This window comes from Mustela putorius, unplaced genomic scaffold (genome assembly GCF_011764305.1).
Source record: "Mustela putorius furo isolate JIRA1106 unplaced genomic scaffold, ASM1176430v1.1 tig00000095_pilon_pilon_pilon, whole genome shotgun sequence".
Classification (NCBI taxonomy): domain Eukaryota; kingdom Metazoa; phylum Chordata; class Mammalia; order Carnivora; family Mustelidae; genus Mustela; species Mustela putorius.
In genome coordinates this window covers 37,097,531-37,112,508 of record NW_025421280.1, presented here as the reverse complement: position 1 = coordinate 37,112,508, position 14,978 = coordinate 37,097,531, and the positions used below count along the sequence as shown (strand labels likewise).

At 50.4% G+C, this 14,978-nt stretch overlaps 1 protein-coding gene across 3 annotated transcripts in view; it reads left to right on the top strand.

The window, feature by feature from the left end:
- Positions 1 to 10,582, top strand: part of LOC101686059 (long-chain-fatty-acid--CoA ligase ACSBG2) — a 32,878-nt gene extending 22,296 nt beyond the window's left edge. For 2 of the 3 annotated variants that reach the window (XM_004771562.2, XM_004771563.2), the window contains exons 7-15: positions 483 to 632; positions 2,977 to 3,153; positions 4,942 to 5,123; positions 5,266 to 5,499; positions 6,865 to 7,085; positions 8,242 to 8,381; positions 8,547 to 8,793; positions 10,047 to 10,155; positions 10,449 to 10,582. In XM_004771562.2, coding sequence (XP_004771619.2) covers positions 483 to 632; positions 2,977 to 3,153; positions 4,942 to 5,123; positions 5,266 to 5,499; positions 6,865 to 7,085; positions 8,242 to 8,381; positions 8,547 to 8,793; positions 10,047 to 10,120 — 1,425 coding nt within the window. In that variant the 3' untranslated portion in view covers positions 10,121 to 10,155; positions 10,449 to 10,582. The remainder of the gene's footprint in view (positions 1 to 482; positions 633 to 2,976; positions 3,154 to 4,941; positions 5,124 to 5,265; positions 5,500 to 6,864; positions 7,086 to 8,241; positions 8,382 to 8,546; positions 8,794 to 10,046; positions 10,156 to 10,448) is intronic. The other variant, XM_045085740.1, reaches the window with a different exon arrangement.
- Positions 10,583 to 14,978: the final 4,396 nt, after the last annotated feature.

Genomic DNA, 14,978 nt, shown 5'->3' with positions numbered 1-14,978 from the left:
AGAATTTTTGCAGGTCCTTTGTGATACTCAGTCCATACAACCCAACAGTTCCTTCCGAGGCATCATTCTGGAAGGTCAGTAAGAACAGAGTGTGACTGTATTGGTTTAGACTGCTAGTTCCTGTTTACTTGCTGTGTGATCTTAGGCAACTCCTGGGGCTACATCTTGACTCATGCATGCCCGGATGACTCATTCCAGTCCCACCACTTCCAGCAAAAGCCCTGACCTTCACTGTGACTGGACCAGCTGCGCTCACAGGAGCAGACCCAGCAGCCTACCACGAAGTGAAGGAGGAGAAGCAAACATCTTAGGGCTTTTGTAAGAGGCGCCATGACTGGTGACCCTGAGTCCTCCCTCTCACTGGGAATCATGTTTTAGAGAAACTGATGGCACCAGACCTGACAGGGGAAGGGGACCCCTGGTGTGTCAAGGGTCCCCCGCACATCCCGAGTCCCCATTCTCTGCCTGTCTCTTTTGCACAGTGGAATGATTTCATGGACCTGGGCAACGACATCCCCGATTCCCAGCTGGACCAGATCATGGAAAGCCAGAGGGCTAATCAGTGCGCTGTGATCATCTACACTTCTGGGACCTCAGGCAATCCCAAGGGAGTGATGCTTAGCCATGACAACGTAAGTGCCAATGGCGATGAACCCAGTGCCTATGGTGACAGCACCCACGCCAGTGGCCCTCTGGCTCTTTCTGTTCTCACCCCACTGGGGGCAGGGTAGCATTCAGGGGTCTGGCCCCCTGGGGCTCCCTAGCCAGCGAAACACTTCCAAGAGGGCAGCAGAGTGCAGAGGAGTTCAGGGGCTTTAGAGCAGACCCGTGTTCAAATCCTGCCTGGTGATCTTGGGCCAGACACCTAACATCTCCAAGCCTTTGTCTGCGCAGCTCTAAACTGGGTATGATAATGACAGCCCCTGCTTCCCGGGCTGTTTTGAAAATGAAATGAGTGGATATATTCCTAGAGAGCGTAGAACAGTGTTCGACAGTAAAATAAGCAGGTAGAAGAGCAGGAGATACACTCTGTGCTTCTTGGAAGTAAAGCAGAAGTTGATGTTTTGTTTACTTAAGAAGGGCTACGTGTCTAGGACAGACACACGCATGTCTGGACGGAGCCCACAGGTGATAGTAGCTCAGAACACTGGTACAGGAGAATAAGGCGAACAGGTCCTAAAGGATCCCATTTATACAAAACCCTAAGAAACACAAACGTAGCCGTAGGAACAGAAAGCAGACCTGGGCTGCTTGGGTGGCAGAGGGAGGCATGACAGAGGGGTGACCCCATGGCAGCCTATGTTGAGGCTGCTGATGGTTTCGCTGGTGGAGACAAATGGGGGGTGTCAGACACTGTCAGTTTCACCTTAATAAACTGCTTAAAAAAAAAAAAAAAAAAAGAGCAGGAGAGACAGTCGCGCTTACTACATGCCAGGCCCTATTCTGAGAGCTTTACGCTTGGTAAATCCTCACGGCGACCCTCCCAATTCTGCCAGGTTCTTCTTACAGGTGGGAAAACTGAAGTCCAGAGAGGTTCTGTAACTTGGCCCGGCTCACACAGAGCGCACCGTGGCGCAGCTTGAACCCACGCAGGCTGGCTACACAGCACACATTTTTTCTTAAATGACGTGTTGATTTGAGAGAGAGAGTAGGGGGTTGGGGCAGAGGGAGAGCGGATCTCCGGCAGGCTCCCCGCTGACCGTGGACCCCAACTTGGGACTCAGTCTCACTACCCTGAGATCACGACCTGAGCCGCGATCAAGAGTCGCCCTGGAGCGAGGCAGCCTGGCTCCGAATCCCAGCCCTGCCACCTGCCAGCTGTGTGACCTGGGACAAGTTCCTCCCCTTATCTGGGCCTCTGTTTCCCCATCTGTAAGATGGAGACAAGAATGGCTTCTGCCTCTCCGAGCTGCCTCCCAGAGTAAGTGATCCCAGTTCTTTCCACACACATCAACAGTTCAAAGTTGCTCGAGTTCCCAGGGCACTTGTCACCACGCTGAGCTAGGCACCCTTTATTGCTCGAGTTCCCAGGGCACTTGTCACCACGCTGAGCTAGGCACCCTTTAACCTCTCGCTAAACCCCTTACCAGGAGGTAAGGTGTCATGAACCGTTGTGGTGTGTGATGGCACCTAGTGACTTAGACGACGGCAACTTCAGTCTGCGAGGCGTGACACGGCCCCTCTGAGGAGGTACAGCATTCAAGCAAAAATGGCAAGTGTGAGAAAGACTCAGTTGTGGGGCAAGCTGGAGGAAGATCATTCTGAGCAGAGAAAATAGCCAGTGCAAAGGCCCTGAGGCAGGGCCCTGACTCATGTGTGGGAGGAATGGTGTGGAGGCCTGTGTGGCAGGATTAACAAGGTAACTGTTCGCCCGAAAGGATGACACCAGTGAGAAAAACAGACTTCAAAATTATACATCTGCAAAAACGACACATCGAGGCACATTTTGGAAAAGGAGAAACAAGCATATGTTAACTGTGGGGTATCTGTGTGATGGGATTATGGGTGGCCTTTTGGTTTGCGGGACACAAGGAGCCCCTGTGCCCATTTTACAGGTGAGCAAAGAGCCCGCGGTTGCTAAGCTAGCAAACAATGGAGCCAGGATTGGATCCTGGGCGACTTACTGGATCTGTTAAGATTTCTGACTTTCCATACAGACATTCCAATGCTAGGCTCTGTTGTTGGATCCAACGGGGGTCGGTTCAACATCCAAAGCTGCCCACTACCTTTTACAGCTCCTCCTGGCCTCGGGCAAGTTCGTTAACCACTCTGGGCTTCTGTTTTTCCACCTGTAAAGTATAAAGGATTGTAGTTACTGACCCAGCTTGGGATGATTTCATGTTTGGAAAGCGTGAGAGCAGGGCCCAGCACACAGCTGAGGTGCTGTTAAGTGTTTGTTAAGTAATCACATTTAAATGGCCCTCCACTGAGGCCAGGGGGAGCCCCCCTGCATCGTAAGCCCGACTTGTGTTCCAGATCACGTGGACGGCAGGTGCCGTGGCAAAGAACAGTGGCCTGTCTTGTGCCGCAGAAAAGCAGGAGGTGGTGGTCAGCTACCTTCCCCTGAGCCACATTGCAGCTCAAATGATGGATATGTGGTTACCCATGAAGATCGGGGCTTTCACCTACTTTGCTCAACCAGACGCTCTCAAAGTAAGGCTTGAGGGCAGCCCGGGGTTGGTGGCTGGGTTTCCAAGCCCCTGGATCCAGGGGGTTCCTTCTCTCTCCTCATCTTACATTCCATTTGGGCACAATGGAAACAGTCAACCACATTCTTTCAGTTTTTATCTTTACCCCAAATCAAGGCAGCCACATATGGTTGTGTGGGTTGTACACTGAACAATCCAAAACGAAGATGTGACTTGTTTTGAAAGCAGAATGTGTATGGGGGTTTTTCTGTGTGTTTTTTTTTTGTTTTTATGGTCAGTATTCCCAGCAACAAAAAGCTCCCCAAACCAAACCCATCTCAAGGCCCTTACCCACATCTCTTTTTGTCATTTTTTTTTCCTGCTTCAGTATCCCCTTGGCCCCTCTTCACCCCCTTCCCACCCCAGTGCCCAGTGTCTGGGGCATTGTAGCCACTCGATAAATACTTTCTTCTCTGGCTGACTACATCATGTGCACCCACGCACCTTCAGGACCTGAGAAGTTCCCATCTGCCCATATCCTTATCCTCTCTGAAAACTATCCAGTTTCCAAACAACTAACCCGGCACCCAGCGGGTAATAAAGGTATCTTAATGTTTTAAGAAACTGCCAGACTGTTTTCAGAGTGGCAAGTGGGTGGAGGGTGGCAGCCCTCATGCCGAGCAAGTGACGAGCGCCTCCTAACAGGCTTGGTGACCGGTTATGGACCTTCTTTGGGAGAAAAGCGTCTGTGCCAACCTTTTGCTCACTTCAAAATGTGGCCGCGTCTCTTCCTACAGTGGCGTTGGACCAGCTTATTGGTCCGCCAGCGCCCTCTCCCGGGGGCGTGTCTTTTCATTCTTAACTCCGATGAAGTCTTCTCTCTTCTTTTGTGAGTGTGGTGCCATGTGCGCGGGACCCTGGCCTGCCCCAGGGCCGTGGGGGTCTCTGTGGCGCTCCCCACGGACCCTGCAGTTTTCACGCTCACACTTGGGTCTGTGCTCTGTCCTGAGTTCGCTTTTGCGTGGGGGAAAAGACGCTGAACGGAGCGCTTGCTTCTACTTTTCAGGACAGGACTAGCCTCCCCTCCGCTGAGTCGCACGGGCACCCTCACGGACTGCGAAGGGCTCATAAATGTAGAGACTTGTGTTTGAATTTTCTATTCTGTCCCGTTGAACCCGTATGTCCAGCCTTACAGCCAAACCGCACCAACTGGACGTTTCTGGCATTCTGGCACAGTGCCCACCTTGCCCTGGTCTGCTGGGACATTCCTGGTTTGATGACTGAGAATCCCATCTTTCAGGAGCTCCTTGGGTTCTGAGCAAACCAGGATGGCCGGTCAGCCTACTGCAGAATAAATTGCAAAATCGGGTAGTAATTCTTCCCACTTTGATCTTCTCTTCCAAAACCGCTTTGGTCGGTCTAGGTTCTCTGCATTTCCACATAAATGTCGAGATGGGCTTGTCAGTCTGTGGAAAAGTCTGCCCGGATTTTGAAAGGGATTGCAAGAACCCACAGATCTATCTGGGAACAAATCTTACATCCTTTGTAACAGCTGTGCAACAGTCCACTGCCTCCTTGGGTCGGCCTTTGTCACCAGTCCGTGCTCTCCACCAAATCCCTAGGCTTCACCAGAGAGGGAACACTGACTGGCCCCCAGCCTGCCAGTGGGTTGGCTCCCTGGGGTGGGTGCTCGCCCTGGTCCAATCAGCCAAGAGAAGCTTCTTCAGGGCTGAGCTAACGGGCTGGGGAGAGATGGGACATCTGGGTTCCAGGCAGGGGGCAGGTGTGGTTAACCCAGCTTGGTCTCTTGCAGGGTACCCTGATCGGCACCCTGAAGGAGGTAAAGCCCACCATCTTCCTGGGGGTGCCCCGAATTTGGGAGAAGATGCAGGAGATGATCAAAGAAAATAGCGTCAAATTCTCAAGCTTGAGGAAGAAGGTGTTCTCATGGGGAAGAGTTATTGGCTTAAAGGTCAATACAAAAAGGATGTTGGGGTAGGTGGAGGGTCCAGCGGAGCCAGGCAGGGAGAGGGCCCTGGGGAAGGGAGCTCAGCCTTCTCCAGCTGGTGCCCACCGACCCCTGTTCAGCTCCATGGCTGCTGAGCCACGCAAAGGGCATTGACATTCTTATTCACAGGGTACATGACACTCCCGGGAGCTACCGCATGGCGAAGGCACTGGTGTTCAGCAAAGTCAGGAGTGACCTTGGCCTTGATAACTGCCACTTTTCCATCAGCGGGGCTGCGCCTCTCGACCAACAGACCTCTCAGTTCTTCCTAAGCCTGGACTTGCCTATAAATGAGATATACGGTATGACGGAGAGCACAGGACCCCACAGCATGTTCAGTCAGAATAACTACAAGATTCACAGGTACCAGCCTCCTGGGAAGACCCCCAGTGCTCCAACAACATGGGGTACTAGAGTTAAAGGGGGGAGGGTGGGCAAGCCACGCTGCTAAGGTGAACCCTGACCTGCGTCTCCAGGATGATGCCTATTCTCCGGCTTCCAAGCCCTAAATCTTCGCAAGGGAAGCCCCCATGTGTTCAAGAGCCCATGGACAAGGGCTCTTTGAATGTTCTAGGGTCTCCCTAATTATCACCTGTGAGTTTTGCCTCCAGATGCCCCCCGCCCCGCAGGCTCATCTAACCTAGGTTCACCTCCAAAGACCATCTCTGCCATGCTCCATCTCAAACGTGTCCATGGACCCTTGCTAGCTTTCTCCCAAGCTCAGCTGGCCCCAGGCTCCAAGCCTGGCCTTTTAGACGCATCCCCCAGATCTCTGCCTTCATCAACAAGTGGTTCTCCCCACGAGCATGTCTGAAATACAGGCTTCCCCTTTCTAGGACAACACTGGGCAGACTGGACTTGGGGTCACCCTACTCCAGTATGACCTCATCTTAACTGAACTCAAGACATCTGCAATGACCCTGTTCCCAGATCCAGTAACATTCTGAGGGACTGGGAGTTAGCCATAAAACATGTGACGGGAGAGAGGGGCTCAACTCAAACCCTAATATCCTCCCAGAGGCCAGACCACCCCACCATTGTCTTTACGCTAAACTGGTATGAGCAGTGCCTGGACATTTATGCTTTTCTCCCCAACGAAAGCATTTTCCATGCTAAAATGGACACAATACTCAGCCTCTCTCAATGATTACTTGCCATCTGGTGCTCAGGGTCCTTCATTATCCAGGTTCATAATATGAACTTCCCATCGGTCTTGACTCACATCATCCAAGCTCAGGAATCAAATGGATTTGGCTGGCCAGAGATGCCCATCTCGTAGAGAATGTTCCCTCTACAAAGCACCTGCCCCGTCTTCAACAGCTGCAGAGAGTCCCCCTGTTTGCACGCACTGTCATTCACCAAACTGGTCCCCTCACTGGTGGGTACTTAGGGCTTCTTCTCCACAAAGAGCGCTGAAGCGAAAGTTTTGCATGCATACCGCCCACAGTGCTAAAGCAGTTGGTAAAAAAAAAATGGTACCTCAACATGACTCTCCTGCATGTTCCTTTCGTTATGGGTGAAGTTGGGAAAAAACCCTCTTTGTATCCATTCCAAATCCATTTGTATTTCCTTCTCTTGGAACTATCGGTACACCTCCTCATGCCCACCGGGTCCTGGAGAGGGTGAAAGCAGCAGATCCCGCAAGGGAGCCCGGGCTGTGGACCCAGGCTGCCCGGCGTGGGTGACCTTGTCTCCCTGAGCCCTGGTTTCCCCTCTCCTGCCCCCCAGCAGCTGTGGCAAAATCATGGCTGGATGTAAGAACATGCTGTACCAGCAGAGCAAGGACGGCATCGGGGAGATCTGCATCTGGGGTCGGCACGTCTTCATGGGCTATCTGGAAATGGAAGATGTGACCATGGAGGTCATCGATGACGAAGGCTGGCTACACACGGGGGACCTGGGCCACATAGACAACCACGGTTACCTCTACATCACCGGCCGCATCAAAGGTACTTGGCAGTGAGCTCGACGTGGGCAGTAGCTATTCAGTAGGAGGGTTAGGTTAGCATCATTTCCATGACAAGCAACAGAAAAGCCTTCTGAAATAGGTTGAAGTGAAAAAGAGGAACTATCGGCTCAAAAATGGGGTAGTCCAAGAGGTCTCACTTCAGACGTGGCTGGACCCAGGTGCCAAAATAGCATCAAAGGAATTGCTTGGTCCTTCCCTTTCTGAGAGCTGTCCTTGGTGCTTTGGGGCCATTTTTGGAGAGGCTTTTCCCATTTGGTGACAAGATAGCTGCCAAAGTCTAGGCTCACCCTAACCACCAAGGCATAGCCACAGTTTTAGATCTGGCTCTCACTGGATCCCACCTCGAGATGAACCTCTGCAGACACTAGAAGGTGCGGACTGGTCAAACCTGGTCCCATGCCATCCTGGCAGTCCTCATCCAAACCACAAGCGTTTGAGGTGGAGAGAAGGGTCCCCTAAACAAACAGCAGTGTTCAATGCCTGAGTCCCTGGCAGATGCCAGCACAGGTGTCCATCGCCATCACATTATTACCACTTACCCGCCTCAGTAGGGATGGCTGAAAGATCATGGGCTAAGACACAGGGAGTCTGGGTGGGTGGGGCGGAAGGCAGCCAGCATCCTTAGATGAAAGAGAGGAACAGATTTGGGGCAGGAAGAGGGGCTCTTAGAGAATTTGAGAGGTCGGGTGGGGGAAAGTGACACAATTCTCTTAAAGGTTCTTTTGGGGTTACCAAATGGTAGGAAAATCAGGAGGCAGAGATAGGGCATGGCCAGAAGCACTGTGCTATCTTCCAAGCAAGACTTTTCGGAGGTCTTGGAAAGGGTACAGAGGCCCAAGAAACAGGCAGTAGATTCACAGGGCGCTGTCCAAGTGAAGTCCGCAGGACTTGAGCATTTTTGATGGGAATTTCAAGGAGACAGGAAGAGGAGGACCAGAGTGATGCTGGGTCTGGGGCTTGGAGAAGGGCATGGTGGGAGTCCCGGCATGGGCAGGGGTCCTTCTCTGCTTCTGGGGTTTTCTAAGTGAGTGGTCATCTGTGTCCATATCTTTCTCTGATCCTCGAGGGGGTGGGAGTGGGGGCAAGCCCTTTGTACTGTCACAGTCAAACCCTCACCAAGCCACGCTTTGTTCCAGAAATCCTTATTATGGCTGGCGGTGAGAACGTGGCCCCTATTCCCATCGAGAACTTGGTTAAAGAGAAGATTCCCATAGTCAGTAATGCCGTGTTAGTGGGAGATAGAGCAAAGTTTCTGAGCGTCCTGCTGACGTTGAAGGTAACATGGGTTTGCTGTCCTTGCATGGGCGGGAGCGGGAGGAGTCTCTGCCCCAGGGTCCAGAGGGCACACCCCTGTGGGTTCAAGACCCACTTCCTGGTCCTTGGGTGTGGCCAGGGAGTGTGTGTGGTCACTGGGTATAGTGACGAGGGTGTCCTGCGCCAGTGTGAGGTCGACAGGACGAACGGAGAGCCACTGGACAAGTTAAGCTTGGAGGCCATCCACTTCTGCCGGAACCTGGGAAGCCACGTGTCCACCGTCTCTGAGATTCTGGAGCTGCAGGACCCCCTGGTCTACAAGGCCATCCAGCGAGGCATAGATGCTGTGAATCAGGAAGCCATTTCCAACACGCAGAGGATCCATAAGTGGGCCATCCTGGAGAAGGACTTTTCTGTCCTACATGGAGAGCTGGGTGAGCAGCCCTGAGAGCAGGTGGCCTTGGCGCTTGGAGGCTGGTCCCTTGCTAGTGTCCAGGGCCACATGGGAACCGAGGAGATGTGTCCTTTACTGGGCATCTGAGGGTCCACTTTCAGCTCATTGGTGCATAGCTCCCCCCGCCACACACACACACACACGTCCCTTCTCCCCCATGCCCTGCTCTTGGAATAAAAGCCAAACGCCTCATTATGGCCGTGCATGACCATTCTCCTGCTGACGTCTCCTTTTCACTTACTCTGACCCAACCGCACAGGCCTGCGCACTGTTCCCACAATCCTCCAGGTGTAGTTCTGCCTTAGGCCTTTGCACCTGCTACTCCCTCTGCCTGGAATGTCCCCCCGCCCAACTCAATTCTTCGGTTCCTTCTCATTGTCCACGTCGCACACTGAAGGCCACTTCCTCAAGCAGCCTTCTCTGACCTAACATGACTCACCATTGCCCTCAATGGAGCAACTCTACAGCTCACCCTCCCCACTCCAACACTGTTGCCATCTTGCCCCCATGCCACGTCATAGTCTGGGATTACCCTATGTGTTCACTGATCTCAGTCTGTCTGCCCCTCGAGGGGAGGGCTCATGCCAGGGTGGCTGGGGGGCCTGCTTTCCCTCAGCATCCTTCCTGGGGCTTGCTCTCAGCACTCAGCTCTAATATGATGACGTGGATTGCAGAGTTAGGGTGAAGGCAAGCACATGGCCCCCAACAACTTGGGCTCAAATCCTGTCTCCTCCAAGTGACTGTCCCTCCGATCTTTGGTTCTTCCAACCAGTTTGAAAATGCAGTCCTTGTGGGGCTGCTCAGGACACAGCTGGGGAAGCCTGAGCCCCATGATGACCCAGAGCCTGGGAGTAGCCTGGGGCATGGATCGGGGCCTGAATTCAAGTCTTGCCACTACCGTATACACTCTGGGTCAGCTCAGAGCAACTGGCCCTCTCTGAGCCCGTTTCTTCACCTGTAAAATCAGGGGCTGGTGTGCCCCCTTCATGGGATGCACAGGCCACATGAGCCACAGAGGTTGGCACGCTGTCTGCCTCCCTGCTTCCATAGTCCTCACCCCAGAGCCCCAGCCAAGGGGCAGGTTCTGTCATCCCCACGCGGATGGGGAAGGCGAGGCATGCACGGAGTTGACGGCAGAGCCAGCCCCAGCCTGCCCCTGCCACAGGACCCTGCGGCCCACACACGGGACACGTGGACTTTGATTTCATACCCACCTCTGACCTTTCTCGACAGGTCCGACGACAAAGATTAGGAGGCATTTTATCACCCAGAAGTACAAAAAGCAAATTGAGAAATTCTACCACTGACTTCCCTGGTGGAGCTGCTCTTGGCTGTCCCGACGGTGAGAAAGGCTTTGCTGGGCTGTGCCTCGAATGGGTCCGACAGGGGTGGTCCCCGTGCGTGCAGGCAGGTCTGTGAGCAGAGCTGGGAACCCACACACAAACATGCATTTTCTTGGCGGGGATTCTAGGTTGGGGCTCAACTCATGCTTTTTCTTCCAGAAAAATGCCCAGATGTTATACTGTAGCTTTGTCAGAAACTTTGGTGGGGAAAAGTGCTACTTGCCAGGAACCCAAGGATTGAGGCACATTGGCCCATCAGATGGTTCCAGTCAGATTTTTCTTTTCTCCCCAGAGGACTGACGGAGGCCTCAGAAAGAAAAGCCTTCACAAGTTTGAAGAAGTGAGTCCCCAAACTGACTCATCTTCCTGGAAGCAACTGGGAAGCCCTTCCAACAAGTTCTGATAATAAAGCAATTCAGCATCCCATGTCCGGATTTGTGGCCCCAGGTTCAGACTCTTTGTCCTTTGTTGAGAAGTGCGGACTCTGGAATCAGTTCTGGTTTCAAATTCTGATGGGCTAGGTGAGTTCAACTTTCTGCGTCTGGATGGCGTGGGAATCTGTAAAAACAGACCCCATCTGACAAGGAAGCTATTGGAGACTCACACCTTCCCAGGTGAGGGGGCACAGAGAAGGCAGATGGCATGGGGCGTCTGAGGCCCGAAACCCCTCGTTACGGGTAAACCATCACCGTCAAAGCCCCTTCAGTCTTGGCTAACAGCTATGGTTCCTGATGAACCCCGTCTTTGCAGATGAGTTTCGCTGTTGTCCTAAGGCCCCAAAATAAAGCAACTTAAGACAGAAGTTTGTTGTTCTTCCAAAGGTCACATATAAGCAGACCAACCCTGATACGGCAAATCCACAGGGCTGGTCCCCGAAAGATCAGTGGAAGGGACACCTCCCAGCCTAGAGAGGGACAGCCTACAAGGACAAGAGAAAGAAAATTTCCAGTCTTGTAAGATTCCGTTACTCAGACGTAGTCCAGGGCCCCTTTTCTTTTTAAAATATAAAATTATAAATCGATGAGAAACATATGAAGACCACCTCCTTGCCAAACAAAACAAAACACAAATGCAATGCACGCAGGATAATGGCATATCTGATGACCTTCCTTAGCAACCTCGTAGGTTTTTAGGGGTTTTTTTTTCATATGCAAATATAGTCTGTCTTCTTTTTTATTTTCCAGCGTCTATATTTGCAAGTTTGCCTGCTCACTAAAATTTATTTGTAACCCCCAAATCAATGCCCCCAAGCACACACCCATGGTCATCTGTGGACACGCCGAAGAATTCGAATCCCCCTTGAGTCAAACACAGTGCTGCTTGCCTTCTTGCTTCAGCTCATGCTGTCGACGCACGTCCTTCTGAGGCCGTTTTCCCACGGAATAACTGGTGGTCATTACTGTCATACAATGACGCGATAACACAGAAGGAATGATGGGATGAGAAAGTCTCTGTTTGGCAATCATGATGGGAGGGACAGGGAGACAATCAGGACCTGTCAGTGTACACCGAGGTCGCTGGCTGGAGCTTTGATGCTGGGGAAGATAATTGGTGTCATCTCATAATACCTCCCGACAAAATTGTGATCAGTTGTAAAAGCAGGGAAGATCAATTTAAGGTGGGGGAACCTGAGAGACGCCAACTTGACCCCGTGGTCAACGTCTTCGTCACCTCCTGACACGTGCACTATAAGGAACACAGCATGGTTTCTGTCGGATTCTTTCCGAGAAAGCTGTGTGACGTCAGAGGGATTGGGGGCCTGAGCGTGACCACGGGGGGACGGCAGCTTTATTTGGGCAGAACTTTGGTTCATGTGCAGGGCAAGACGCTCACAGAATGAGACTTTCTAGAGACAACAGCACAGAGCCTACCCGCCACAAAATCAAATAACCCAGTCAAGAAATGGGCAGAGGACATGACAGACATTTCTCCAAAGAAGACATCCAAAGGGCCAACAGACACATGAAAAAGTGCTCAATATCACTCAGCATCAGGGAACTACAAATCAAAACCACAATGAGATATCACCTCACACCAGTCAGAATGGCTAAAATTAACAAGTCAGGAAATGATGGATGTTGGCAAGGATAGGGAGAAAGGGGAAGAACCCTCTTACACTGTTGATGGGAATGGAACCTGGCACAGTCAACTCTGGAAAGTAGTATGGAGGTTCCTCAAAGAGTTGAAAGTAGAGCTACCCTATGACCTAGCAATTTTACTACTAGGTATTTATCCAAAGGACACAAACATAGTGATTCAAAGGGGAACCTGCACCCCAATGTTTATAGCAGCAATGTCCACAATAGTCAAATTATGGAAAAAGCCCAGATGTCCATAGACAGATGAATGGATAAAAGAAGGTGTGGTGTGTGTGTGTGTGTGTGCGCGTGCACGTGCATGTGTGTATAATGGAGTATTACTCAGCCATCAAAAAGAATGAAATCTTATCATTTATAAGGACATGGCTGGAGGGGCACCTGGGTGGCTCAGTGGGTTAAAGCCTCTGTCTTCAGCTTGGTCATGATTTCAGGGTCCTGGAATCGCTCAGCAGGGAGTCTGCTTCCCCGTCTCTCTCTCTCTGCCTGCCTTTCTGCCTACTTGTGATCTCTATGGAATAAATAAAATCTTTTTAAAAAGAGAGAAAAAGGACATGGTTGGAGCTACAGTGTATTATACTGAGTGAAATAAGTCAGTCAGAGAAAGACAAATACTATCTGATTTCATTCATATATGAAATTTAAGAAACAGAAGAGATGAACATGTGGGGAAGGGCAAACCATAAGAGACTGTTAACCACGGAGAACAATCTGAGGGTTGTTGGGAGGGGAGGTGGGTTGGGAGTGGGCCAAACGGGGCGATGGGTATCCAGGAGGGCGCTTGCTGTGATGAGCGCTGGGTATTCTATGCAAGTGATTAATCTAGTGATAAATACTACTCCTGAAACCAAAACTACCCCACATGTGAACCAACCAGAATGTAAATAAAATTTTGAAAAATAAATCAATTAAAATACAAATAAATAAATAAATAAATAAAATTTCGAGGCCCTGAAAGTCATACAATCTTCCGCCCAAATAACACCATTTCAATATTTCCACTCTCAGGGTACCGTTAACTCAAATAATGCACTAAATTTCATGCAAAGATCTGGAAAGGCTGTGAATTCACACCATGTTCTAACTCAGCAACCTCCAGCTGGAAGAGGTGAAGGAGTCACCGATAGCCTCCGCTGAATGGATTCTCTGAATATGCTCTGAGGTTAAGAATTTGAACTCCGTCGTCTCCGTCAGCCGTCCCGTGCTGCCCTAAAGAGCCGGCCTGTTCAGAGTCCTTGTAATCCTTGTGTCTCCCATAATGACTTACTCCTCCTGCCCGGCCGTCCACCAGATCCTTGCCTTTAATGAACGGACAAAGATGCAAGACTTTCGTCTTCACAGCTTCCCGTAAAGCTACTGACCAAGACAGTGTGGTTCAAGGTCAATACCGCAGAGAGTGCAGAAATGAAAGCTCAAATTTAGGGCCAACTAATTTTTGATGAAGGTGCCCCAGTGGTTCAGTGGGGGAAAGGGCCGTCTTGGTAATGAACAACGCCGCAATAAGGTGCCCAAAGCAAACACAACAAGAGAACATACATCTTGATCTCACGCCACACGCAAAAACTAACTCAAAATGTATCATATACCTAAATATAAAAGCCAAAACTACAAAACTTTGGGGGTAAAGAGAAAGTTTTTGTGCCCTGGGATTAGGTAAAGATTTCTTAGATGTGATTGCAAAGCACACAGCATAAATGACATGACATAACTGGACTTCACCAAATATAAAAACTCTTCCCTTCAAAACATACTGCCAAGCAAATGTGAAACTGAAAAAACAAAAGTATTTAAGAATCATGTATCTGGGGCACTGGGTGGCTCAGTGGGTTAAGCCTCTGCCTTCGGCCCAGGTCATGAACTCAGGGTCCTGGGATCGAGCCCTACATCGGGCTCTCTGCTCAGCAGGGAGCCTGCTTTCTCCTCTCTCTCTGCCTGCCTTTCTGCCTACTTGTGATCTCTGTCAAATAAATACATAAAATCTTTTTTAAAAAGTTGAAAAAGTTAAAAAAAAGAAAAGAAGAATCATGTATCTGCGGGGCGCCCGGGTGACTCAGTCTGTTAAGCATCTGACTTTGACTGAGGTCATGATCCCAGGGTCCTGGGATGGAGTCCCACAGGGGTGAGCCTGCTTCTCCATCTCCCTCTATGTGGTTTCTCTCTCTCTCTCTCTCTCTCAAATGAATAATCTATTTTTAAAAATCACTTATCTGTTAAAAAACTTGTAACCAGAATATGTAGAGAACACATACAACTCAACAATAAAAAGGCAAATGGCTAAATTTAGAAATAGAAAAAGGATTTGATTGGACATTTCTCTAAAGACAGACAAACGGTCACTAAGCATGTGAAAAGATGCTTCATGTCACCAATCACCAGGGAAATGCAAGTCAAAACTACAACGAGAAGCACTTTACACACCCCCCATGGCTAAAAACTTAAAATCTGGCAATACTGAGTCTCAGCAGGGATCTGGAGGGAATGAAAACAGCAGGGCCACTGTGGAAAGCAGTTTAGACAGTTTCTTAAAATGTTGAACATGGAGTTACTGTATGACCCAGCAATTCGGCCCCTAGGTACGTGCAAAAGAGAAATGACCCAAAAGCTTGTACACAAATGTTCACAGCAGCATTATTCATAATCACCAAATGCTAGGAGAAAATCCAAATGTCCACCAACCGATTAATCAATAAACAAAACACAGTACCATCCAGATCATGGAACCCTAC